We start from the raw sequence: 22,561 nt of genomic DNA on the forward strand, positions 1-22,561 counted from the left end.
GTAGCATGATTATCCAATTTCGGTTTCAATACTTTGGTTTTTACTTTTTAGCGATGTGGGACTCTGGGAACGAGTTAAAACTTAAAAAGTTAAACCGAACTAAACCAAAACGAACCCTCTTTATCTATCAGTGGGTTAGCTGCCTCGAAGAGCCTAATCGATGTTATAGAGTTTTTTTTTTCTTCACACCTTCCTTGTAGGGTTGAAGTGAGAGAGGTTTACATTGATAAATCGTAATACAAAGGCCAACTTGAGATTTTCCATTCTTGTGGTCAGTGATTCAACCTTAATCGATCTAGGTCATTCGATTTCTTTCTTATCTGAATCTCTAAGTTTTGAAAAATCTTTGCTTTTTAATCTTTTTTTTTTTTTTCTTTTGAATATCCAAAAGGATAACAGATTTGGGGGATAACAAGATCATCTGTTTTTCTATAAATTCACTCTTTGGGGTTTGTGAATTGTCGCTTAAAGTCTAATAATTTATCTTTTCTGGCATCTGGGTAACAGATTTTGATCGGAAATCGGCAGCGGAAGAAGAGTGAATTGTTCATCCTTGACTCGCCATGGTATGTTTCATGTTTCTACTTCGTTGGTTCAGTTTGATTGTTCTTCTTGGATTTTGCTTTAACCAGTCGAAGAAACTAGATTTTGGCCCATGTTGGTTGTAGTATTGATTAGTCTGTGTAATCTTGTTTTTGCAGGCAATGTATATTCGTGTGAAGCGCATGAAAACAACATACTTTATCCAATGTGATCCAACAGAGACTGGTTTGGATGTTAAGCAAAAACTGTTTGCCCTCATTGAGCAACCAGTTAGCAAGCAGCGTCTCGTTTTGATATCTACTGAAGAAATATTAGAAGACTCAAAGACTTTAGCGGATCAGAAGGTATTCAAACGTTTGACTGTATCATCTATTTTATTTATCTTTTCCTGCCAATGTTGGGGAATGAATAAACAGTTCTTGTTCAAGTTTAATAAAGAACCATCTTAGGTATGTCATATGTGGACACTGCCACCGTTTGCGTATTTTAAGTTAGATAAGGTTGTTTCTTTTGCTTGTTTTTTTTCAGGTTGAGAATGATGCAGTCGTGGCTCTGGCTTTGAGGAAAGGTACTTATACGTCAGCTCTTTACCCCTTTTAACTTGTTCTGATAATCTCAACTCCTTGTTGGTTTATAGAAATGTTGTAATGGATCATGAATCATGCATCTTCCTCAGTTATTTTTCTTTGGTTTCTGAAAACTTTAAACTTCATTGATTTGTGTCCATCCTATTGAAAGGTTGAACTCTTTAAAACATTTGTGGATGTATATCTAGCTGAACCTGATTCCTGTTTATATCCCATCAATTAGCCTCACATGCTGTATTGCTTTTCTAGTCTTCTAGATATAGAAAGCTATGAACGGCTTGATGAATGCACCTCATTCTTTCTTCTGCAGATGATAACGAGTTTGAGGATGTCAACATTGCGCAGCCCACCGACTTCTCAATTTCATGAAGAGTTGATTCAAACACAAGGGAAGGAAGAAGCTATAAACGCCGGAAGCTATTATTTCTTTGTGTCATCTGCTTGTTGTGTCAACCGCCTCTTTAGTTGTTACAGACAATTGTTGTAAGTAAAAAGATATTGAGATGTGGAAGTTTGATTGCAACTTGGAAAATGATTTAGTTTTTTTCAATGAAGTAATAATAACAGACTCGTATCTTTCACTGCCTCAGTGAATTACAATGAGCTAGATCTGCAGCTAACACAAAGCTGAGGGAGCTCCATTAATTACCCTTTGACATTGTGGTGTGGACGAGGAATGATTTTTATACTCTTATGATAAAAGCTAAGAAAGTACATAATGACGGAAAAACCAATGAGGGTGACGAAACAAAGAGACAACAAAACAAAAGCAAAGGACACAACTGTAACTTAATGACCAAAAACGTTAAGGCCATAAGTGTGTCTGGTTCCGGTAAAAGAAAAAAAAAAGGAATAAGACCCTAATAAAGAGAAGGGATTGTGTCTCCTTCTCGACTTCTTCTTCTTCTTCTTCTTCTTCTTCTCAATCTCAACACTTTTCTCTTCTCTTCTTTGCTAACGGCAGGAGAGAGAGAGACCCACAAAGCCGATCCCTCCTCTCAGTCGATTTCTCGGATTCAGCGATTCATCGTCGCTGAAAAAGCTTCTACCTTTAGCTCTTTCTTCTCGTCGGTGAGATTCGGTTCAATCTAGGCTGTTTAGATCGAGGTATGCAGCAGGGCGATCAAACGGTGCTGAGCTTGAGACCTGGTGGCGGTCGAGGAAACAGACTCTTTGGTTCCTCTTCTTCTTCTTCGTCTCTCTCTTTTGGCTCTCTTTCCTCTTCGGATCTACCTCTCCTTCGTCCTCATGGTGGTGCTCCTGCTTCCTCTTTTCCCTTCAAGGTACCCCTCATTTCTCGACGCCAAGCTCCCCTTTGTGTATTTGGATCTAGCTCTTTTTATTCCTCGGACTTGGATTTTTTTCTGTCTGGATATGGTTTTGTTAAGACACCTGAGCTGAACTTGATCCAATTTTACCGGTTTATAGCAATCAGCAGCTTTTTGGTTTTGAATTACAATCTTTGGTATTTTGCTGATTTGATTATCTTAATAAATGTCTGAATTGTCTGAAAGCTTTTTGATTTGCGAGTTTCATTACACTGTGTTATTAAATTACTACTGAGCTCATAGAATCGCGTGTCTGCAGTATACAGAATTGAATTTATAGGTAATAAATGCATATACGATTGATGCAAGCAATTTGTTTGTCCTGATTCTTAGTGGCGCACACAAGTATGTGTAGCTGCTGTAAATATGGACGTATAATGATATGTAGGCTTTTAGGTGGGCATTTTATTAGCTGCTATTTGCTCATAAAGGACCTACTGACATTTTGTGTAGTTGTTAGCTCCTCAATCATGTTGGCCTTTTGATTTTACGGGTTGTTCCTCTCTTGGTTTTGTACTGAGTATTTGTGGTTCTTTGTCTCCTTTATATGTCACTTCTTATATGATTTTGTGTATAGAGTGTTAGTTAATGAAGATTTTTATCCTGGATAATGCTTTTGTTTCAGGGTGGAGACTCGAGGTTCGATGGCCGTGAACGTGTGAAGTACAGCCGTGAGCAGCTCCTGGAACTTAAAGAGGTGATTATCTCAGTTTAAAAAATATAGGATTAAGGCCGGTATAGTTGCTGCTGTTCCTATTTGTTCTTTGTTATTTGAGGTAGCTGACATCTCTGCATGCGTACAGACTACTCAACTCTCTGATGAAATTCTGAGAGTCCAACGGGAAACTGCAACAGAACTGTTTGGGGAGGTAGAGACTTGGCCACGTGGGGAAAGTGTCGTAACCAATTTGGTATAGTTTTGTTGAAACGTAACTTTTGTATTGTTTCCTTTATCATGAAGTTTCATGAGTTTTTAAGTTTTAACACAGATCTAATATCGTAATGATCCAGGCTCCGGTTCAGTCTGCAAGTCGCTTCTCTGAGCCAGACTCTCGCGATTGGCGTAGCCGTACGACTCAACCTCCACCCGCTGGGGAAGAAAGGTCGTGGGATAATCTCCGTGAGTCTAGAGACTCCAGGTATGTCGAAGCAAGTCAATTTAATCGTCAAGACCAACCTAATTCCCAGTTTTCAAGGGGACAAATACCATCCAACAGAGGGGTAATTGATCAATAAATTAATGTTTTTTTCCCCTCTTTTGGTTTTTTACATTCTGGCATGATTTCCTATTTTTCTTACTTATATGTATTTGTATATCGTGTAGAACCAGGGTGGACCAGCTCCTGTCCTCGTCAAAGCCGAAGTGCCTTGGTCAGCTAGAAGAGGAAATCTTTCCGAAAATGATCGTGTTCTGAAGACTGTGAAAGGGTAATTCCGTTGAGACAGTTATTTGTTGTCTAGACTTTTGCATAGTTTTCTCTTACTGCCAACATGAAAGCTTTAAATCAAACTTTCACACTTACAAAGATATACTTTGCTTGTCCAGGATACTGAATAAGCTAACCCCTGAAAAGTATGATCTTCTTAAGGGGCAACTTATTGACTCTGGCATCACATCTGCTGATATCCTGAAGGTGTGTGTTATCTATGTCTCAAGAATAGATGAAGTCTTGTCTGAATGATATAGACTGTTCGTGTAGCTAACCAGGGTTCTCTTCTTTTATTTGTAGGGTGTGATTACCCTTATTTTTGACAAAGCTGTCCTTGAGCCGACCTTTTGCCATATGTACGCGAAATTGTGCTCTGATATCAATGACAAGCTGCCCACCTTCCCACCTGAAGAGCCTGGGGATAAGGAGATCACATTTAAGAGGGTTCTGCTGAATATCTGTCAAGAGGCATTTGAGGGCGCTGCGGAGTTGAGGGAGGAGCTTAGACAGATGAGTGCTCCAAATCAGGAGGCTGAGCGGAATGACAAAGAAAAATTGTTGAAGCTCAAGACTCTAGGAAATATTCGTTTGATCGGAGAGCTTTTAAAGCAGAAGATGGTTCCAGAAAAGATTGTTCATCACATTGTTCAGGTTAACACCTATACGTTTATACATTTTCTTAAACAACTTTTATTAATGTTATCTAGCCTTAACCTTTATTAATTTTGGTCTGAGCACAGGAGCTTCTGGGGGCCGATGAGAAAGCTTGTCCAGCAGAGGAAAATGTCGAAGCTATTTGTCATTTCTTCAAAACTATTGGCAAACAACTTGACGGAAACATGAAGTCAAAACGGATCAATGATGTATATTTTAAACGCCTACAGGATCTGTCAAAGAATCCTCAGTTGGAACTGCGTCTGAGATTCATGGTTCAGAATATCATCGACATGCGCTCCAATGGCTGGGTTCCTAGGCGGGAAGAGGTAGCCTAACTTTTAAAATCTGATAATGTTTAGTTTTATGAGTTACAAGGTTGAGACTTGTTTGCTAGTCCATTGTGTAGAGGTTCTGATGTTCAATTTACAACACTTGTGCAGATGAAAGCAAGAACTATAACCGAAATCCATACTGAGGCGGAGAAGAATCTTGGTCTCCGACCTGGTGCCACTGCAAATATGAGAAGGGGTATTGTTTCTGGTGGTGGGCCTGTGAGCCCTGGCCCTATCTACCCTGGTGGGCGACCTGGTGCGGGTGGCTTGATGCCTGGTATGCCTGGGACCCGAAGGATGCCTGGGATGCCCGGGGTGGACAATGATAACTGGGAGGTACCCCGGACAAGATCAATGTCTAGACGCGATGGGCCAGGACATCTGCATTCTCCAGCGGTGAACAAGTCGGCCTCAATGAACACGAGGCTCTTACCTCAAGGCAGCAGCGGCATTATTAGTGGCAAGACAAGCGCCTTGTTGCAGGGAAGCGGTTCAGTTGCTCGCCCAGTTACCATGGCAGCAGAACCACCAGCACAGTCAGCTGCACCAGCTCCGGTGGAGAAACTTCAGCCTAGTGCTCCAAAGTTGAGCGAAGAAGTGCTCCAAAGAAAAACAAAGTCGCTTCTTGAAGAATATTTCAATGTTCGACTTCTTGATGAAGCTCTGCAGTGTGTAGAGGAGCTCGGGTCGCCTTCATATCATGCAGAGTTTGTGAAGGAAGCAATATCCCTGTCCCTTGAAAAAAGCCCACCTGTCGTTGAGCCAATAGCCAAACTCTTGGAGTATTTGTTAACAAAGAAGGTGGTCACACCCAAGGATCTTGAAACCGGGTTCTTGCTTTACGGTGCTCTGCTGGACGACATTGGAATCGATCTTCCTAAGGCACCAAACAACTTTGGTGAGATATTGGGAAAGTTGATTCTGGCTGGTGGTTTGGATTTCAAATTGGTTAGAGAAATTATAAGGAAGATGGAGGACGATAGGTTCCAGAAGATGGTGGTGGATGCAGCTGTACGCATATTGGAGTCAAGTGAGCAGGGGCAGTCCCTGTTGGCTTCACAATCAGCAGACGTTAAGGCTTGTCAGAATCTGTAAAAGTTTAATCATTGCTCTACGATTTTTGCTCTCTGGGTTGAGGCTTGTGCGATGAAAATGTTGTGTTGTAAGCTTGAAGGAGGAGGAGGAGGAGAAAAGGATTCTCAGAAACTCAAAAAGAAAAAATAGTTTTGTCTCTTCTCTTAAGCTCTGTGGGAATGTATCATGTTCCTTTTTTTTTTGTATTCTTCTTCTGTGACTTTTGTTTGACCTTTGCATTTTTGTTTTACGGTCTCAGTTTATATTTACTCAGTTGATTGTTGTTGAGACTTTGAGACCCCTATAAACTTGGTCGATTCAGATAATTACATTGGAAATGTTTGATCATCGTCTCTCTATTATCTAAAGCTAATTACAATGGACCTAAGCCAGCCTTGAAGGCAAAAAGAAAATGGATAATTGTTAAAACAAAGTTCGACTTTTTCCAGTTTCTGCAATTAAAATCAGAATTGGTCTGCAAATAATGAAAAATATGAGGGTTTTTCTGCAATTTGCCTAAATTATGCTTCAGCCTTCAATGCCTAAATTAATGGGCCGAAGTGGGATTCACAGAAGCTCTCCCGCGCAGGACAGAAAATTCAGTATTGTCCGAAAATTAAAACATTTTTTTTTTTTGGGTCTAATTTTTGATTTTTGAAAAAAAAAAAAAAAAAGAGTATGAGCGTAGCTGAAGCAAATCAGACGGAGAAGGAAGAGTCGCTGAGACTAGCGATCGCTGTTTCTCTACTCCGATCGAAGATCCAGAATCTTCAATCATCTTCTACTTCCCGTTGTGATGTTCCCTCTGAAACTGATGCTCTTCGCTGGAAACAGAAGGTGAATCACTTCTCGATTTGTTCTGTATTTCGGGTTTCAAACCATCTCGTTTCTCTTCGCAACTATAATATAGTGGAATCTGATACCATTACATCTTAGAATTTCTAGGGTTACAATTCGATTTATGTTCGGGGTTTAGAAATCTAGGTCATATGATTTGTGTTTTTTCTTCTCGGTTGTGAAACGGAGCTTTGAGATTTTTCGATTTTCGATTTTGAAATTAGGCTAAGGAGAGGAAGAAAGAGATTATCAAACTTCATGAAGATCTCAAGGATGCTGAAAGTAATGATTCTTAATTTGAAAAAGCCTCTGCAAGATGTTTCTATAACTGGGACTGGTCTCTTTTACTAAATGCATTTCGTGTCAATTAGGTGCTTTTCATCGTGATTTATTCCCAGCGAATGCTTCTTGCAAGTGTTATTTCTTTGATAACTTGGGAGTATTCAGCGGTATGAGGATTGGAGAAGCCTCTGAAGCCAGATTTAACGATGTTCTTCGTCGTAGATTTCTCAGACTAGGTATTGAACATTTTTGTATTCTCTTTTGTTACCTTTTGGTGTTTGTGGACTTAACTTATTATGAGCTTGTGTTATCATTTATCTCTAGCGAGGATGAGGAACAGAAAGAAATCAACTCAATCATCTAAAAGATTGCGGTCTTCAGGTTTTGTTTAGGATCTTCCTTTTTCCATTATCTCACATTTATTATTTCCTTAATGCATTTTACAACACCTTACTATTATATGACCTAGATGTGCTATATGGGAGAAGGAAGTAAAAAATAGACTGTTCATGTTCTGGGACTTGCTTATGTGAGTTGATATTTTGACTGCAGAACCGGAATATGAAGAGGAAGCAGAACATTTAAGAATATCTATAGACTTTCTCCTCGGACTATCTGAAGCAGACTCCAATGTTAGGCCTTGTTGCTTAAGCTTTTTCTGGTAATTTTCACTCTTGAATGCTTTCCAATTTTGAGCTTGCTTGTTATATTCTGCAGGCAACTAATTTCAGCAATTGGTCACATCAGGCTGTAGATTTCATATTAGGTAACATTAGTAAAAGTTCCTAAGTTGCAAACAGATTAGTTAAATCCTTAGATGCAATTCCTTTTATTAGAAGGCTGCTTTTTCACTTATGAAATACTACGCTCTTTTTGGCATACTCAAGCTTCACTGAAGAAGCTGATATCGATGGGAAGGAACTTAGAATCTGTTGAAGAATTAATCAGCTCCATGATTACACAGTTGATTACAAGAATGTGCACTCCCTTAAAAGAAAATGGTAACTTCAGTTTAATAATGATTCTAACTGTGTTTTTCTTTCTAGCTATCAATTCTAAGATTTGTTTTTTGTGTGTCCACCATCTGTTGTAGAGGTGAAACAACTAGAAACAAGTGTTGGGTTTTATGTCCAACATTTGATCCGTAAACTGGGAAGTGAACAGTACATTGGACAGCGTGCAATATTTGCTATTTCTCAGAGAATATCCATTTTAGCTGAAAATTTGCTGTTTATGGACCCATTTGATGAATCATTCTCAGAGATGGATGAGTGCATGTTTATACTGTAAGTATCTCAGGTCCAAATGGGATAGTTTGTTTCTATGATACTTGGGGATGATGATCTGGATTATATGTTGTCTGATGAACCGCAGGATACAGCTAATTGAGTTCCTGATATGTGATCATTTATTGCCTTGGGCGGAGAATGAAGCATTTGAAACTGGTAACTTAAATATTAAAAATATCATTTATTATACCTTACCAACAAATCAGAGTGGCGCAGCGGAAGCGTGGTGGGCCCATAACCCACAGGTCCCAGGATCGAAACCTGGCTCTGATATAGAAGCTATTTTTTCCTCTTTTCCTTTTTGACAACAGTTTCTCTCCTTGAAAGCTATTTTTGGTCTAATTGTAGTAGTTTATTATTAACAACATCACAAACGATGCTGAGATTGGTTGTGTCTTATCCGCAGTTATGTTTGAGGAGTGGATAGCATCAATAGTCCATGCGAAGAAAGCAGTAGCTGCTTTGGAAGAAAGAAACGGATTGTATCTTCTCTACATGGACAGAGTCACAGGGGAATTAGCTAAACGAGTTGGTCAGATCACATCTTTCCGGGAGGTGGAGCCAGCCATTTTGGACAAACTCTTAGCCTACCCAGAATGACACCTTTCTAGGTTAGCATCTACTCTGTAAAAACTTTTAAATTTGAAGCCTTAGTTCTTCAAACAACGGTATCTGGAAAGCAAGTTGCTTGACTTTTACTTAATCGTAATTATAGTTGATTCGGTAATCATATTATTGCAGAAAGCCAAAAACTGTGAGTACTGTAAAGACTTAGGTAGATGTCGGCTTTCACCTTTGGTTGATGATCGCTTTGTATTTATTGGACGCCTAGTTCTCCAGGGAGTCAAAAAAATTGGCTCCACATAGCATTATAATGTTTATCTTTATCATTTCATATCTCAATCAACTCACCAAATATCATTTAATTATGTCCAGCTAATAAAATATCTCTTCTTTATAACCACAGTAGAGGGCCAAAACCTCATCTTATCTTAGAGCAGAGATGGGTGACATCAAACGTTTACTCATCTTATTGATCCTTTTAGTCATGCTCTCGTCACATTCCCTTCTTTCATGCTCAGGTCACGGCGATGAGGAAGCTGGTTTGACGAGGAAGCTTGGAGTATTCATAAAGAAAAGGGCAAGATTCGGGAGACCTACCACCACCACCACCAGATCTGCTTCTGCAACAAGTTCGTCAAGCTCCTTCCACATGATTGCTTGCCTTGCCACCTCTTTCCTGCTTTTTCTCCTTTTTTAGGTTTCTTCTACTGTCAAAAGTAGTTTTCTTTTATTTTACTTTCTCAACAAGAATTGCTGTAGTAGACCGTAGACTGTAGACAGTACCACGCTTTTGCAACGTCAACAAGAACTCTTGCGTATAAAAAAAACTCACATAAATTGAGTTATACATAGCGTGTATATGTACAACTTTAATCCTTGATATCGTGAGCTCTACATATGGTCTTTTTTCAAGGTTTATCAAACCAAAGAGCTGCTATGTTACAGATATAACAACCAACCCAAGTCAGAACCATGGGATACTTTATTACAAACATTACGTTGTGTATGAAAATCAGAACCTCATGGCTTGTATATCAAATCTCTCGTCATAGAGTCTCCAATGTCCATACCTCTCTGTCTGAGCCACATCCCCTGACCTTGGCACATACACATCTGGCTTCTTAACCTCCTTAAGCCACTTAAGCCTTGACACATTGTTTGCAATGTCACGGCTTGACAAATGCACACACCCAGACAAGTCCAAGTACTCTAGCTTGGGACAACCCTCGCATATCGAAGCAAGACCCTTGACAGATAATCTAGAGTACTGAATCTCTAACCGCTCTAGATTGATCATGTGTTTTCCAATCGCATCAGCTTCTGTGTCTCCATCTTGAGGACAAGCGTCTACGTACTCTGTAGGAACAAAGCCACTGTGTCTAGAAGAATCTGACCAATCCATAAGATTGCGTTTCAGGATCCTCAAGTTAGGACAGTTTCTACCAATCATCACAAGACTGTCGTGAGATATCTCGTGACAGTAACTGATATCGAGTTCCTTAAGACTCCTACACCGAAACGCTATCTTCGTCATAGATGCGTCTGTCACGTTAGGACTGCTTCTAATGGCAAGAACCTGTAGATTTGGACATCTATTGATAATGTCCAAATTCAAACTCGAATCCTTTAGAAAAAATATCAAAACAGAGTAAATCATAAAACTCAATCATGATCTTGATGAGAAAGATGTTTTTATTTTACCTATCGGCTGCGTAAGAGAGAGCGTAGTCACTGCAATGGCGTACGCGGATCTCGGTGAGACCACCGTCGCTCCAATCAACGACTGATCGGAGCATTAAGTCTACCTTCTGCTCAAATTCAGGGGACCACAAGTGAGCCGACTCGGGATATGACTCGAACCATGGCTCCAGATCGAAGATAGACCAGAGATACGGATCTCTGCAAACGGTAAGCCACGATTTTCGAACGAACATAGGTCCCGTCCATAGCTCCTGCACTGTAAGCCTCGAGATGATGTTGATAAGTATCTCTGGAGCCAATCCGCCCCAATCAGATTCAGACCTGTCTTCCTCCATTAAAGTTTCTTTCTTGCTTCCGTTTCAGACTCAAACTCAAAAAGATCAGTTCTTTATTTATGTGTTCGGTAATGACTTTACACAAAACGTGTCTCTTTAGACACGTGTCAATAGATCTGACCGTTGATTTTGTTCCTTGACTTTTGGATCGCTTCCATAGATTTCGGTTACTGACACATGTCGATTATACAAATGTCACTTTTTGGAATAAGACACCTCAAGAATTGAGAAGGGATAAGGTTTTTTTTTTTCATGTTTTCAAAGTCACAATTGGATGTGTTTTCAAGGCGGACAAGATAAGCTAAAATTGATGTAAAAAGCTATGTTACAAGATACTTGAAGAAGAACTAAAGGTTCTTTATCTGTTTAGACTCTGAGAGCTGCAACAGGATCTTGCCATGTGATCTTCCTCTTATTTGAACCGTTTCCACCATTCCTGCAAGACGATAGCTTCTGTTGCTGTTGCTGCATCTCAATGTTAGAAGTACTCACTCTCATACATGAACTGTTTTCTTCCACTCTCATCTTCTCTTGATTGTTGTCCTTGTCCACTGCCTCTGTTTCTTCCTCTTCTTCTCCCTATTAAAACAATTTACAAGAGTAGGTCAAACGGGTTTGCAAAAGAGTAAAGACATGTTTGGTTTCTTTGTGAAAGATGTGCTTACGGAGATCTGGTTAAGATCAAATAATGGAACTTTTCTTTGAAGACTGGTATTGGTTTCATCGTGATCCCTTCCCGAGTGGTTTAAGTCAGGAAGCGAAACATGCTTAGTTTCCACTTCACTTCTCTTGTTAGGAGACACTTCTACTCTGATCTTTTTCCCACCATTTGATCTTCCTCTGACTTTCTTGATATCTTGTGTCTGGTCTTGTCTCAAATGTCTGTATCTCCGTCGTAGAAATCTGATAAAAAGAGGTTAAACGAACGATATAAAACACACATCAAAGACTAAATGATATATTATATTGTCAGTATGTTTACCTGACTTCGGCCTTTAATGTTGCCTTTCTTTCTCGTATTGTCTGTAACCTTTTCCTCATAGCTTCGGTTTCCTATAGTGTAATCCAACAAATAGCAAACAACAACTCACGTTAATGAAAAGCTAACACAGAATCAAAGGAACCATAAACCATAAACCATAAACGAACAATAAGGTATTCATCCTAATACTATGCTTAAGACAACACTCTTCCGATCAGTTTAAGACTAATAGAGAGATTTGCATTAAAAAGTAACAAGCTTTATGTTTTTAAGGAAGCAATTAAACTTTTTATAGTCTCTCTCTCTCTCTCTCTCTCTCACTCTTTTTCCGGATTTTTAGAGCAGGTGTGAGAGACCAGATCAAGGTGAAAAAAGCAAACTTTGAGCAAATGAAATTACATTCTCAGATCCAGAGAGACAACTAGACCAGACCCAAAAACTGAAACTTGATCTAATAGAGAGAGAGAGAGAGAGAGAGAGAGAGAGAGAGAGAGAGAGGTCGTACCATATGCAATTCTTGATAGTCTTGCATAAGACTGTGATGTCTAAGCCTGACCTTCGGATCTTCAAAAAGATTAGGAGGGTTCGAGGGACCGTGAGTTCGATTCATCATATGAACACAAGATGTGTGTGATTACAGAATCACAAAAGGAGAGAGATGAAGAGCAAGAAAATGAAACAGAAGAAAGAAGAGAGAAGAAGAGAGATGAGAGAGAGAGAGGGGAAGGTTCTGGGTTTCGTGTAGTAGTCTAATATCAATCTGAGAGGAGAAGTCAGAGAAGGACAAAGAAGCAGAAAAGAAGGACACATCATGTTGTTGTTGTTGTTGTTGTTGTGAAAAAGAAAAAAATTAAAAATAAAAAGGCAAATTTGCTTTTTTTTGGAGGTGAGTGTGTTGGGTTGAGACAGCAGTGATGAAGATGGAAGCTAGGCAGACTTATGCAGCAGGGAAAGGGGTAAGGTGTGGGAAATGACTTGTGCACTTAAATTTTGTGGTCAAAAGAACAAAATTTTAAAAAGCAACCACTTCCTTTTCTTTCACCTCCTTTATTTATTGATTTAATGGGTTTTGGTTGGAGAAATCTTGAAGAAACAAACCTCTCTCTCACTCTCTCTTTTGTTTCTTGTGTTCCATTGTCGTCTGTAAAAATATTACTTATGTTTATCTCTCTCTTTATTCTAAAAAACTGGGTCCATTGAATAGAGACCGATGAGAATGGAGGTTGAAATATATGTTTCAGACTTTTAATATTATTTATTAGTCATCAAAAAGTCAGATGGTGGAAGAGAAATTTTTTTAAAAAGATTCCCCTTTAAGCTATTGTAGTCTTGTACATACATTTACACTAATATATACGTATTTTGCAGAAAAAAACTCTGCCATGATTTCTGGAAACTGGTGCTGTGTTTTTAGTTTTTTAGTTTTTTCTTGAGTTTTCCTTGTAGATAAAAAAAAATCCATATTATTACTATTAAATTCCCATCTCCCTTGAGTCACATGCATTCCATTTACTCTGCTTCACCCTAGGAAAAAATAAAAAAAAACTTTTAAATTTCCTAAAGGCAATAACTTTTTGCGTTTATATCGATGATTGTAGCGTGTTTTTAATGCAGCGATGACCATATCAGCTGATGCAATAGTGAAAAGGGTTGTTGGTCACAGTTTACACACCAGCTCTGTTCTGTAACGCTTTAGCTTCTTCATTTTTTTTCACGTTCTTCGTTTTTGATGATGGTCGGTCACGTTTCGATTCATGGAAGAGATTTGTTTGGTTCCAAGAACATCTCCTATTTATATAGTTTTGCAAATTCCCATCATATGATTACACTAACAATCGAGATTAATCACAAAAAACATCGTTATACTATTACTAGTTGTATTAGCTATTTTAGGACACAATGTCTTCTTCGCTTATGATGTGTTGTTGTTTACTTCTGTTGTTTAGTTTGTTGTCTGAAGGTAGAGAGATTCTGGTGGGAGGCAAGTCTAACACTTGGAGCTGGAAGGTTCCTGAATCTACAGAGGAAACACTAAACCACTGGTCAGAGAGAACAAGATTCAAAATTGGAGATACTCTTTGTAAGTGTAGTGAGAGATATTTCACTTTTGGTCTACGTGGCTATATATGTTTTGTTTCTCATAAAACTCTTTTGTCTTTCAATAGTATGGAAATACAATGCGGAGAATGATTCAGTCTTGCAAGTGAAGGAAAAAGATTACGAAAGATGTGACAGATCAGAGCCAATGAGAGGATACAAAGATGGTCACACGAAGATAGAGCTGAAGAGGTCAGGTCCTTTTTACTTCATAAGTGGGGAAGAAGGACATTGCCAAAGAGGTGAGAAGCTTCGTGTCGTCGTCTTGTCTCCAAATCACAGCAAAAGCGTTGTTGATGCTCCTGCTCCTGTAGACATCGTCTTGTCTCCAAATCACAACAAAAGCAGCGTTGTCACTGCTCCTTCAAACGCTCATATCACAAACAAGGGAAGCCTGAACAGAGCATGTAGCTTGCTTCTTCTTCTTCTTCTTCTCTCATTAGGCCTTTTGGTTTAGTCTTGTTACCTCTTAGCCAATTCGGTTTGTATGTTCCGGTTTATTTGTATTTTGGTTTTGTTTTTTCTTTTGTGAAGTACCCTGAGTCATGCATGTTTAATACTACAATATTTGATTTGATTATTGTTTGGTTCAGCAGCAAGATACATATAATCCCAAATTGGAAAGAAAATTAGAAATGGTTTAATGGTTATTCTTAATCCCGGTTCGGTTACACAACTCTAATTGGAAACAAATTCTAATTAAAGTGGGCCGAATAGGAATTTCAGTCCATTAAAGGCCCATTATTTTTAAAGCTTAAGCTTCGTCTCCGAGACTGAGACACCGTCCGTACTCTTCCTTATCTTCCAACCTTACCAATGGTTTAATTCAGCAGTTGTCGACGATGTCGATAACGTACTCCGCGGTTTCCTGTAAGTTTCTTCTTCAATATGTTTTGTAACCCACCCTCAATGCTCAATTTCAATCCTTTATGGTCAGATTGTGATTAATTTTGGTTCCCAATGTTTTATCCCAGCTGGTACACTCTCTGGGTTTCCACCTAGAATTGCACCTTTGGCTGCTATTCAGAGCGTACCAAGGAGTCAATTTCTCAATCCAAACCCTTTTTCTAGATTTGGGTTCTCTTCTTCTCTTCAGGTCTGATTCCTTTACTAGTCAATTTCATCCAATTCGTTTTACTCTGCTTCGTATCTGGTTTTGGTTCTTATAGTAAGACCACACTTTGTTGCTTCGTGTACAGTTATGTTTTTATTTTCACCTGTTGATGATTGTGAACTCCAATTTCATGTAGAGAGTGTCATGTACTTACTGTTATATACGGATATGTTGGTGCAGGGAAGTATCGTTGAGTTCAGACTTAAGTTAAGTTCCAGAGTAGTGCTTAGTAAAGAGCGTCGAGTTCTTCCATTGGTTGTGAGAAATGATCGTCCTCAGAATGAAGACTTACCTAAGCAGTACGCAAGGAGAGAGAAGAAACCCTTTCCAGTGCCAATTGTGGACCTGAGACGAGCTGCGAGGGAGAGAGTCAAGAACAACAAAGACAAACCTAAGAGACCTCTACCTCCTCCTAAAAATGGTATGGTTGTCAAGAGCCTTGTGCCTCTTGCTTATAAAGTATACAATGCAAGAATCAGATTGATCAACAATCTCCACCGGCTCATGAAAGTTGTTCGTGTTAATGCTTGCGGGTAAGTAAATTCTCTTCCTTCTTCTTCTTGCTTCTTGTTTCATTTGTTGTCAGATTGAGTATTGGCCTTTTTCATGTTGTTTGATTTGTCTTGTCAGGTGGTGTAATGAGATCCATGTTGGACCTTACGGGCATCCTTTTAAGTCTTGTAAAGGTCCGAATGCTTCGCAAAGGAAAGGTCTTCATGAATGGACTAACTCGGTCATTGAGGACGTTATTGTTCCACTTGAAGCCTATCACCTCTATGACCGTCTTGGCAAGCGCATCCGTCATGATGAGAGGTTCTCGATTCCCCGAGTTCCTGCTGTAGTTGAGCTTTGCATTCAGGGCGGCGTTGAAATCCCTGAGTTCCCAACAAAAAGGAGAAGAAAACCAATTATCCGCATTGGCAAAAGCGAGTTTGTTGATGCAGATGAAACTGAATTGCCTGACCCCGAGCCTCAGCTTCCTCCAGTGGCATTGTTAACTGAGTTACCTGTCTCAGAGATCACTCCACCTTCTAGTGAAGAAGAAATGGTCTCCTTAGCCGAAGAAACATTACAGGCCTGGGAAGAAATGAGAGCAGGAGCCAAAAAGCTTATGAGATTGTACAGGGTTAGGGTCTGCGGGTACTGTCCTGAGGTTCACGTAGGTCCAACGGGACACAAGGCTCAGAACTGTGGTGCATTCAAACACCAACAGCGTAATGGCCAGCATGGTTGGCAGTCTGCAGTGCTTGACGACTTGATACCACCAAGATATGTTTGGCATGTTCCTGATGTGAATGGGCCGCCATTGCAGCGGGAGCTACGAAGCTTCTACGGGCAAGCACCTGCTGTTGTTGAGATATGCGCTCAGGCTGGTGCCGTTGTACCTGAGCAGTATCGAGCTACAATGAGACTAGAGGTTGGAATTCCTTCAAGTGTGAAAGAAGCCGAGATGGTCGTTTAAGATATAGAAGAATTTGTATAATTCTTCTTGTACAAAATCCTCCATAGCCTTATTTATACATGGTTTAATTTAGTATGATGTTTTCCAAATTTGTAACCTAAAAATTGTAATAACTTATAGCTACTTAAAAATTAGAGTCTGTTAAGCTATGTTCTTGCTTCATCGAATTTGAGCAAGTGATCTTATTCGTTGAATAATATTGTAACAAAAGTTAATATGGTTCAAGTGGAAGGGTATTGATAGATTGTTACGAAAAGTTCATAGATTCGAAACATGTAAAGGCTTAAAATTTTCCAGACTTTTTTTCTTTATTAAACAACGTCGTTTTTTAGGTGGAATCCTAGTTTGCATATATGCTATGCTTCCGTGTCCATTTAAAAAAAAAAAAAGAAGCATATCAATGGATGGTTCTTCGTTTTTTAAAAAATGTAGTCAAAGAAGAGATCTGATAAGCATGTGTGGGAGCTGATACATACTATGAGGAGGCACATGCGGTTAGGGACTTAAGGATTGAAGAGGAGCTTGATGCTGAGCTGGCAGCCGAAAGGAGGAGAATGAGAAGTTAGTTAGCAATATCAGATCATGAGGATCACTATAAATAGAAGAGAGAGTGTTTAGTAAAGATCATCCTGCGTGATCAGATTGTGTGAGTTAGTTAGATCAGAGTTGCGTCTCTGTTCATGGTGATAAGAGAGGAGAACTGTAACTCCGATCTTATCAGTTAGGGTTCAACGTTTATATTGTGGATTGAGATAACGATAAGAGAAAAGAGATCACATCTTCATTTTTATCAAGATCATTAATGAAAACCAAACATACATTTAACATTCTCAAGGTGAAAATGAGACAGAAGCTTGATCTCACGAGGCTATTTGCTTTGATTCGGTAATGAAATGCATCTGCAATATTATGTGGTGCTCCCTTTTCATTGGTCTCTCATAGTTGGGATTAAACCAAAAAAAAAATCAAGATCCAGCTAGTACCCTCTTCTTGCCAACTATAATTTACGAACATAGTTTTCTCCTTTCATGCCTCAAACTCATGATCCAATTCTTCATTTGCGGATTCCATCTTTACACATCAGAATAGAAGAGCACGTCACCATACCTTAACCTAACCATTCAAATAAAAAGTCTCTTTGAAAAAACTAACACTCAATTCAACAATTCAAAGCTAGGTAATTCAATTATGTATTCAGTGCTAATTCGAACAGAAAACATATTGTTGAACAATGTAATAGACCTTAATCATTGTATGAAGTTCAATCAAAATACATTTTGTTCTTGAAGGCAACCTAAAGCTTCTCCCTCTCTTTGTTCTTTACATTTGAATAAAGCTCCAATGAGCTATTATATTTTCAGTTTTAGATTTCTCTTTCAATAAGCTCTTTAAGAGCATTATCTATCTTGTTTTGAGATTACTTACAAAAACGAATGCAATCAAGAAGTCATTTGGTCAATGTTAAGAGTAACTACGATTCTTCGACTACAAACTGATCTTCTACATGCTTATAATATTAGGCCTCTCCATTCAGGAAACAAAAGTTCAAACATAGTAAGAGATGATGAATCGCCTACCAGTGAGATCAGCTAGAAGCTTGGCGCATCACAGAACTTGATCTTAGTTGCTTCCCTTTGTTTTTCGTATGGCCGTTTGTAAAATTCGATACTTCCATTTATAGAACTAACACCCTCTGTTTCAGCCAATTTCTTTGAGTTGACTTGAATTTTAGACTGATGCAGTACATTCAAGCAGATAGTAAGTTAATTATATGAATAACATGTTTTTAGGCATAATCAATCTTTAAGATGTAAAAACTGGTTTACTATGTACTTAAGGTTATAACCTTATAAACTCTCTTCTAGACAAAATATTATTTTAATTACCTTTGTAGATTTCCAACACAGTTAGCGTTGATGTCACATAACTTGAATGATTCACAGCAGAGATGCAGGAGCAAGGTCTGGCTGGTCGTTTATTCCAAAAACAAACTATAAAAAGAAAAAGACAAAGAACTGGTTAAACAAAGCAAATGAAGGGGAAACTAACCTTGGTGAAAATCATGGATGTCCTTGTTTGACTGTCGCAAAAATAATTTATAATCCTCACAAATCACAAATTATACAAGTCAATCAATGATAAAACACTAAGCAAGTTTACAAAATGTAAACAGAGTTATAAGTCAATAAGTCATATGCTTATGCCACGTTGCAGTTAGAAAATGTATTTAGAAATAGCTGATGTGGATATTCAATTTTTTAAGTCAATTATATAGTTATAGACAAAAAATCATATAAGTGCAAAAAATTAAGTTAGGGGAAATTGACAGCTTTTCTCTTATAACATAAATAAAAAAATTGACTTTGATGATTAGACTTTCGAACTGTTGCATTTAAAATAATAAGTATAAATATTCCCTTTATGATAAAACGGAAGTACGTGCACAACATTGTTTTGTAAACTATATAATTTTAATAAGTTAGTTACAAATAGGTTATAAATTAATTGATAGAATAATTGGTTACAAGTTAAATAGTGGGTATAGCCTTAATTTACTTTTGGAAGATTTTATTACTAGAGCATGTTGTTTCCGAAAATTTTTTAAAAAATATTCTAAAGAATCATTTGATATCATCTAACTTACCATATTAATTTTTTTTATTAAATTATTCATCAAATAAAATCTTTTGATATCTAACTTAACATATTAATTTGTTAATTATCATTATACTTCACCTCTCATTTTTATATATGAGTCTATTTTGTGAAACAAATAAATTATCATATTATTTATTATAATTAAAAAATAGTTTTATTTCCGGATATACCATAAGTTGAATTTTTAAAAACTAATATAAATTATTCAATCTATAAAATATTCAAGCTTTAGTAATATTATTTTTTAAAAATAATATCTATTGAATTAAAAAATTTACTAAGTAACAGGTCAAATTTTGAATATTTAAATTCAATTTCATATTTTTTTTTGAATTTTATAATTCTATATAATATAATAAACTTTAAATAATTTATTTTGAAATATTTTTAAAATATTGAAACTTGATATAAAAGTTAGAAATTATAAACACTCTAAATTGATTTGTTATAGCAATGTCAATAATATGTCACTATAATATGAAAGAATTTCAAGAAACCAAGTATATTGAAACAAAAAGTATAACAATATATTAAATTACCCATAATATAATAACTCGCTTTTTAAAAACTAAATTTATAAAATTATGTTTGATAATGACATTCAAGTCATGAATTGTAGAATATACATTGTTGAAATAACTTCACATACATAAACTAATACAACATATTAAAATTTTATTTTAAAATAGAAAATATATAAAATTTTATGTAAAATAAAATTTAACCAGTATTATAGCAGAGGTACTTATCTAGAATCATTAATAATATAAAACTTACAAAATAGGTTCTTTTTTAAAACCATCATATTTAGCATATGATTTTATTGCATAATGTTTTATTCATTTTTTTAAAAAATTAATCACATAAATTATATTTTTTTATAAAATTTACAATATAAATAAAATGAATGTCAACACATGCTCTAGCAAGGGTCTTAATCTAGTATATCTATATATATGAAGTGTACGAAATCCACACCTAATCAACAATATTTAAGAAAATAGTTTTCTATTTCAACAAATAAATTAACTAATTAATTCAGTCATTATCTTTAGCATATCTACTTTCTCGTCACTTAAAGATGTAAAATCTACTTATATATAAATGTTACCAAAATATTGTAACATTCACGTGGTTTTGGTAATCGAAGTTCAAGCTCTGACAATTTTTCCACAGATTACGTCAGGGGGAAGAAATTTGTGAAGCAAGAATGACTTTTTGAGTGGGGAGACAACCAAGAATTCGTGACCTAATGCACCCAGACAAGTCTTCCATCATCGTCATCTCTTTGAGAAGAAATCTATTTGAGAATAAATGTTGAATCTTGAAACTTGGTTGACTTTTACGGAAGGAGGAAAGAAGCGACGATAGCTGTGTTTTTTATTATTATTATTATTATTATTTTGGTTTAGTTCTTTTTCTCATTTATAACGGTCATAAAGGGGGCAACGGTACTTTATTAAAATACCCGAAATTAAACTTAGGTTATCAGCGAAATAAATAGTAAACGTATAGATCTTGAGGGGTATAATGGTGAATTGAACTGGGAGTTTAATTGTTTTATCAGCGTTAAAATTCAATTGAACCGTTCACAAACCGGCTTTAGTTTTTTCACCCACGCACGCTGCGTCGTCATCACACGTGATCGAACCCAAAAAGAAACAAAACAGTTTGATTCGTGCGTGTCTCTTTAGACTGTCTGATTCCTTTTTGTCGGGGTCATGTGATTTTTTTCTAATCCAAAAATGGGTCCTGTCCATAGCTCCTGAACTGTGAGCCTTGAGATGATGTTGATAAGTATCTCTGGTAAAGTTTATTTCTTGCTCCAATCAGATTCTTCCTCCAGTAAAGTTTATTTCTTGCTTCCGTCTCAGACTCGAACGAACTCCATAATATTAAAAGATACTACTATTCATAGTCCTAGAGAAGCGATGAGAGAGAAAACGCTCTCGGGCACTTTGTCCAAGAATTCAAATTCTCTCTTCTCCAACATTAGATCCACTTGACTTCTTCTCTTCTTTCCTGTTCGCATCTAAATTCTTCTCCTTGCTTGCACTTTTGATTCAGATTGGAAACTTACTTCTTTCCATGTCACCCATAAAATTTTCGCCAAATAAAATGAAACCGTGGGTCATACCAATCAAATTACTTCTTTTAAATTTTAATGAAAACTTAATATTGGCCATGTTCGTTTGTTTAGTCTAAGAAACCAATCCATAAACGACTTCTGTTGGTGTGCTTCCCTCTGCTTATGGATTGGTTTCTTAATCTCTGTTTCTAAAGAGAAGTGGAGAATTTGAAATGAAAAGATCTAAGTCTAAAGATAAGATCTACGTGGTTCTCATGAACCAGCTCTGTCAATTGACAAGATCCTTGCCTAGTATGGACCTCAAATGCTCTCCTTAAGAGCTTTGGTGAGTTTCTTTCTTCATCTGCCTTCTTTAATGCTGTTTTTGGTATGTCTTCGTACGCATGTTCTCTCTTCCTTTGTGACAGTAACTTGTGTGGCATTCAATCCTGTGTTTAAATCTGATGGGAAACACATTGTGAATGACCGACCCACTGCTGCAGAGGTCTCTCTTCTGTCATTGCCACTTTGTTATTAGAGACTTGTTTCTTTCAAAAGCTGCCTTGCTTCTTTTCTTTCAAATGCTAGCTCCACTAGTGAATGTTGTTCTGCTGTCCGTTTTCATTTGATTTGAACGTTTGAGGTCTTTTATTTTACTGACTCTATTACGGTCTTCTGCAGGTCATTAATGAGACCAACACATGGTTGGCCCTTAAACCAGAAGCTCTTCACATTGGATGTTATGTATCTGCATGACAAGCCAAGTCCTGATAATTCTCGAGATGTGTATGACTCTCTCGTCGATGCTGTAGAACATGTTTCAGAGTATAAATGTTACATCTTTGAGAGTGGTCAAGGGCTTGCACGGTCTGTTTTCAAGCCCATGTCAATGTTGTTATCTCATCCTCAACAAAGATGTGCTCAAGATGATCTTGACATCCCCAGGTCTATTGCAAAGAAGGTGCCTGTGACTGAAGGCGACAAATGCTGTAGATCATCACAATGGGAACAATATTCAGATCATAAGCTAACAAAAACACTGTTTTTTTTCTTTTTTTCTTGTATCTTTTGTTTATGATATGGTTGTAACTAATTAAAGTAACTCACTTAAAACTTACTCAAAAACATCCTTTCCACTAGAAAATTTCCAAGAAGATTGCTCAATCATTTAAATATTAATTTCTAAACAATTATTAATTATTAATAATCTAAAATGACAAA

General features: G+C 37.3%; 7 protein-coding genes, 2 long non-coding RNA genes and 2 other non-coding genes across 14 annotated transcripts; 8 read left to right on the forward strand and 3 right to left on the reverse strand.

The window, feature by feature from the left end:
- Window positions 1–76: 76 nt before the first annotated feature.
- LOC104734884 (uncharacterized) lies at window positions 77–1,711 on the forward strand. Of its 2 annotated transcripts, none has more exons than XM_010454570.3 (5): window positions 77–271; window positions 508–566; window positions 702–887; window positions 1,072–1,111; window positions 1,441–1,711. In XM_010454570.3, exons 2-5 carry the CDS (start codon window positions 564–566, stop codon window positions 1,497–1,499), a joined length of 288 nt encoding a protein of 95 aa, XP_010452872.1. In that variant the 5' UTR covers window positions 77–271; window positions 508–563; the 3' UTR covers window positions 1,500–1,711. The 2 variants fall into 2 exon arrangements, with proteins under 2 accessions (XP_010452872.1, XP_010452866.1); XM_010454564.3 differs by having other exon boundaries at window positions 150–299.
- Window positions 1,712–1,720: 9 nt separating this feature from the next.
- LOC104734899 (eukaryotic translation initiation factor) lies at window positions 1,721–6,299 on the forward strand. The gene is made up of 9 exons (XM_010454581.2): window positions 1,721–2,413; window positions 3,084–3,155; window positions 3,262–3,369; window positions 3,470–3,679; window positions 3,783–3,886; window positions 4,005–4,092; window positions 4,189–4,539; window positions 4,629–4,871; window positions 4,986–6,299. The coding sequence occupies exons 1-9, from the start codon at window positions 2,240–2,242 to the stop codon at window positions 5,970–5,972; spliced, it is 2,337 nt and encodes a 778-aa protein (XP_010452883.1). The 5' UTR covers window positions 1,721–2,239; the 3' UTR covers window positions 5,973–6,299.
- On the forward strand, window positions 2,799–2,904 carry LOC147949246 (small nucleolar RNA snoR103). The gene has a single exon (XR_015586419.1). It is a non-coding gene; the product is annotated as a small nucleolar RNA snoR103 (small nucleolar RNA).
- A 224-nt stretch (window positions 6,300–6,523) lies between the features above and the next one.
- Window positions 6,524–9,768, forward strand: LOC104734908 (protein MULTIPOLAR SPINDLE 1). Of its 2 annotated transcripts, XM_087471144.1 has the most exons (11): window positions 6,524–6,788; window positions 7,013–7,070; window positions 7,160–7,306; window positions 7,395–7,451; window positions 7,623–7,702; window positions 7,788–7,836; window positions 7,958–8,071; window positions 8,164–8,356; window positions 8,445–8,515; window positions 8,766–8,970; window positions 9,442–9,768. In XM_087471144.1, exons 1-10 carry the CDS (start codon window positions 6,630–6,632, stop codon window positions 8,957–8,959), a joined length of 1,122 nt encoding a protein of 373 aa, XP_087327270.1. In that variant the 5' UTR covers window positions 6,524–6,629; the 3' UTR covers window positions 8,960–8,970; window positions 9,442–9,768. The 2 variants fall into 2 exon arrangements, 1 of the variants encoding a protein (XP_087327270.1); XR_015570577.1 differs by lacking the exon at window positions 7,788–7,836 and having other exon boundaries at window positions 6,550–6,788; window positions 7,623–7,731.
- Window positions 8,561–8,632, forward strand: TRNAM-CAU (transfer RNA methionine (anticodon CAU)). The gene has a single exon. It is a non-coding gene; the product is annotated as a tRNA-Met (tRNA).
- Window positions 9,735–11,061, reverse strand: LOC104734923 (F-box protein SKIP1). Its single transcript, XM_010454611.2, has 2 exons — window positions 10,625–11,061; window positions 9,735–10,515 (listed from the first exon to the last, which is right to left on the reverse strand). Exons 1-2 carry the CDS (start codon window positions 10,957–10,959, stop codon window positions 9,936–9,938), a joined length of 915 nt encoding a protein of 304 aa, XP_010452913.2. The 5' UTR covers window positions 10,960–11,061; the 3' UTR covers window positions 9,735–9,935.
- A 122-nt stretch (window positions 11,062–11,183) lies between these two features.
- LOC104734932 (uncharacterized) lies at window positions 11,184–13,159 on the reverse strand. The gene is made up of 4 exons (XM_010454633.3): window positions 12,447–13,159; window positions 11,942–12,012; window positions 11,625–11,862; window positions 11,184–11,538 (listed from the first exon to the last, which is right to left on the reverse strand). Exons 1-4 carry the CDS (start codon window positions 12,552–12,554, stop codon window positions 11,326–11,328), a joined length of 630 nt encoding a protein of 209 aa, XP_010452935.1. The 5' UTR covers window positions 12,555–13,159; the 3' UTR covers window positions 11,184–11,325.
- A 561-nt stretch (window positions 13,160–13,720) lies between these two features.
- Window positions 13,721–14,618, forward strand: LOC104734942 (early nodulin-like protein 10). The gene is made up of 2 exons (XM_010454643.3): window positions 13,721–14,021; window positions 14,107–14,618. Exons 1-2 carry the CDS (start codon window positions 13,841–13,843, stop codon window positions 14,493–14,495), a joined length of 570 nt encoding a protein of 189 aa, XP_010452945.1. The 5' UTR covers window positions 13,721–13,840; the 3' UTR covers window positions 14,496–14,618.
- A 147-nt stretch (window positions 14,619–14,765) lies between these two features.
- On the forward strand, window positions 14,766–16,839 carry LOC104734954 (APO protein 2, chloroplastic-like). The gene is made up of 4 exons (XM_010454653.3): window positions 14,766–14,908; window positions 15,013–15,134; window positions 15,333–15,685; window positions 15,783–16,839. Exons 1-4 carry the CDS (start codon window positions 14,881–14,883, stop codon window positions 16,612–16,614), a joined length of 1,335 nt encoding a protein of 444 aa, XP_010452955.1. The 5' UTR covers window positions 14,766–14,880; the 3' UTR covers window positions 16,615–16,839.
- A 555-nt stretch (window positions 16,840–17,394) lies between these two features.
- LOC147949247 (uncharacterized) lies at window positions 17,395–18,639 on the reverse strand. The gene is made up of 3 exons (XR_015574426.1): window positions 18,501–18,639; window positions 18,192–18,347; window positions 17,395–17,727 (listed from the first exon to the last, which is right to left on the reverse strand). It is a non-coding gene; the product is annotated as an uncharacterized LOC147949247 (long non-coding RNA).
- Window positions 18,640–21,094: 2,455 nt separating this feature from the next.
- On the forward strand, window positions 21,095–22,465 carry LOC147949248 (uncharacterized). 2 transcript variants are annotated; one of them, XR_015574427.1, is made up of 2 exons: window positions 21,095–21,686; window positions 22,022–22,465. It is a non-coding gene; the product is annotated as an uncharacterized LOC147949248 (long non-coding RNA). The 2 variants fall into 2 exon arrangements; XR_015574428.1 differs by having other exon boundaries at window positions 21,233–21,845.
- The last annotated feature ends 96 nt before the right edge of the window (window positions 22,466–22,561 follow it).

The sequence above is a fragment of the Camelina sativa genome, chromosome 2 (genome assembly GCF_030686135.1).
Source record: "Camelina sativa cultivar CO46 ecotype springtype chromosome 2, ASM3068613v1".
Classification (NCBI taxonomy): Eukaryota; Viridiplantae; Streptophyta; class Magnoliopsida; order Brassicales; family Brassicaceae; genus Camelina; species Camelina sativa.

Excerpts from the sequence above, each read along its gene's own strand:
- LOC104734908 (XM_087471144.1), top strand. The coding sequence starts at position 6,630 with ATGAGCGTAGCTGAAGCAAATCAGACGGAGAAGGAAGAGTCGCTGAGA. Across the intron at positions 7,703-7,787 it reads TATCTGAAGCAGACTCCAAT|GCAACTAATTTCAGCAATTG; the intron begins GTTAGGCCTTGT and ends TATATTCTGCAG. Across the intron at positions 8,516-8,765 it reads GAATGAAGCATTTGAAACTG|TTATGTTTGAGGAGTGGATA; the intron begins GTAACTTAAATA and ends TCTTATCCGCAG.
- LOC104734954 (XM_010454653.3), top strand. The coding sequence starts at position 14,881 with ATGTCGATAACGTACTCCGCGGTTTCCT. Across the intron at positions 14,909-15,012 it reads AACGTACTCCGCGGTTTCCT|CTGGTACACTCTCTGGGTTT; the intron begins GTAAGTTTCTTC and ends GTTTTATCCCAG. Across the intron at positions 15,135-15,332 it reads GGTTCTCTTCTTCTCTTCAG|GGAAGTATCGTTGAGTTCAG; the intron begins GTCTGATTCCTT and ends ATGTTGGTGCAG.
- LOC104734884 (XM_010454570.3), top strand. Across the intron at positions 888-1,071 it reads AGACTTTAGCGGATCAGAAG|GTTGAGAATGATGCAGTCGT; the intron begins GTATTCAAACGT and ends GTTTTTTTTCAG. Across the intron at positions 1,112-1,440 it reads GGCTCTGGCTTTGAGGAAAG|ATGATAACGAGTTTGAGGAT; the intron begins GTACTTATACGT and ends TTTCTTCTGCAG.
- LOC104734923 (XM_010454611.2), bottom strand. The coding sequence starts at position 10,959 with ATGGAGGAAGACAGGTCTGAATCTGATTGGGGCGGATTGGCTCCAGAG. Across the intron at positions 10,516-10,624 it reads CTCTCTTACGCAGCCGATAG|ATGTCCAAATCTACAGGTTC; the intron begins GTAAAATAAAAA and ends CATTATCAATAG.
- LOC104734932 (XM_010454633.3), bottom strand. The coding sequence starts at position 12,554 with ATGATGAATCGAACTCACGGTCCCTCGAACCCTCCTAATCTTTTTGAA. Across the intron at positions 12,013-12,446 it reads ACTATCAAGAATTGCATATG|GAAACCGAAGCTATGAGGAA; the intron begins GTACGACCTCTC and ends ATTACACTATAG. Across the intron at positions 11,539-11,624 it reads TTGATCTTAACCAGATCTCC|GGAGAAGAAGAGGAAGAAAC; the intron begins GTAAGCACATCT and ends TTGTTTTAATAG.
- LOC104734899 (XM_010454581.2), top strand. The coding sequence starts at position 2,240 with ATGCAGCAGGGCGATCAAACGGTGCTGAGCTTGAGACCTGGTGGCGGT. Across the intron at positions 3,680-3,782 it reads AAATACCATCCAACAGAGGG|AACCAGGGTGGACCAGCTCC; the intron begins GTAATTGATCAA and ends TATATCGTGTAG. Across the intron at positions 4,540-4,628 it reads TTGTTCATCACATTGTTCAG|GAGCTTCTGGGGGCCGATGA; the intron begins GTTAACACCTAT and ends GTCTGAGCACAG.
- LOC104734942 (XM_010454643.3), top strand. The coding sequence starts at position 13,841 with ATGTCTTCTTCGCTTATGATGTGTTGTTGTTTACTTCTGTTGTTTAGT. Across the intron at positions 14,022-14,106 it reads CAAAATTGGAGATACTCTTT|TATGGAAATACAATGCGGAG; the intron begins GTAAGTGTAGTG and ends GTCTTTCAATAG.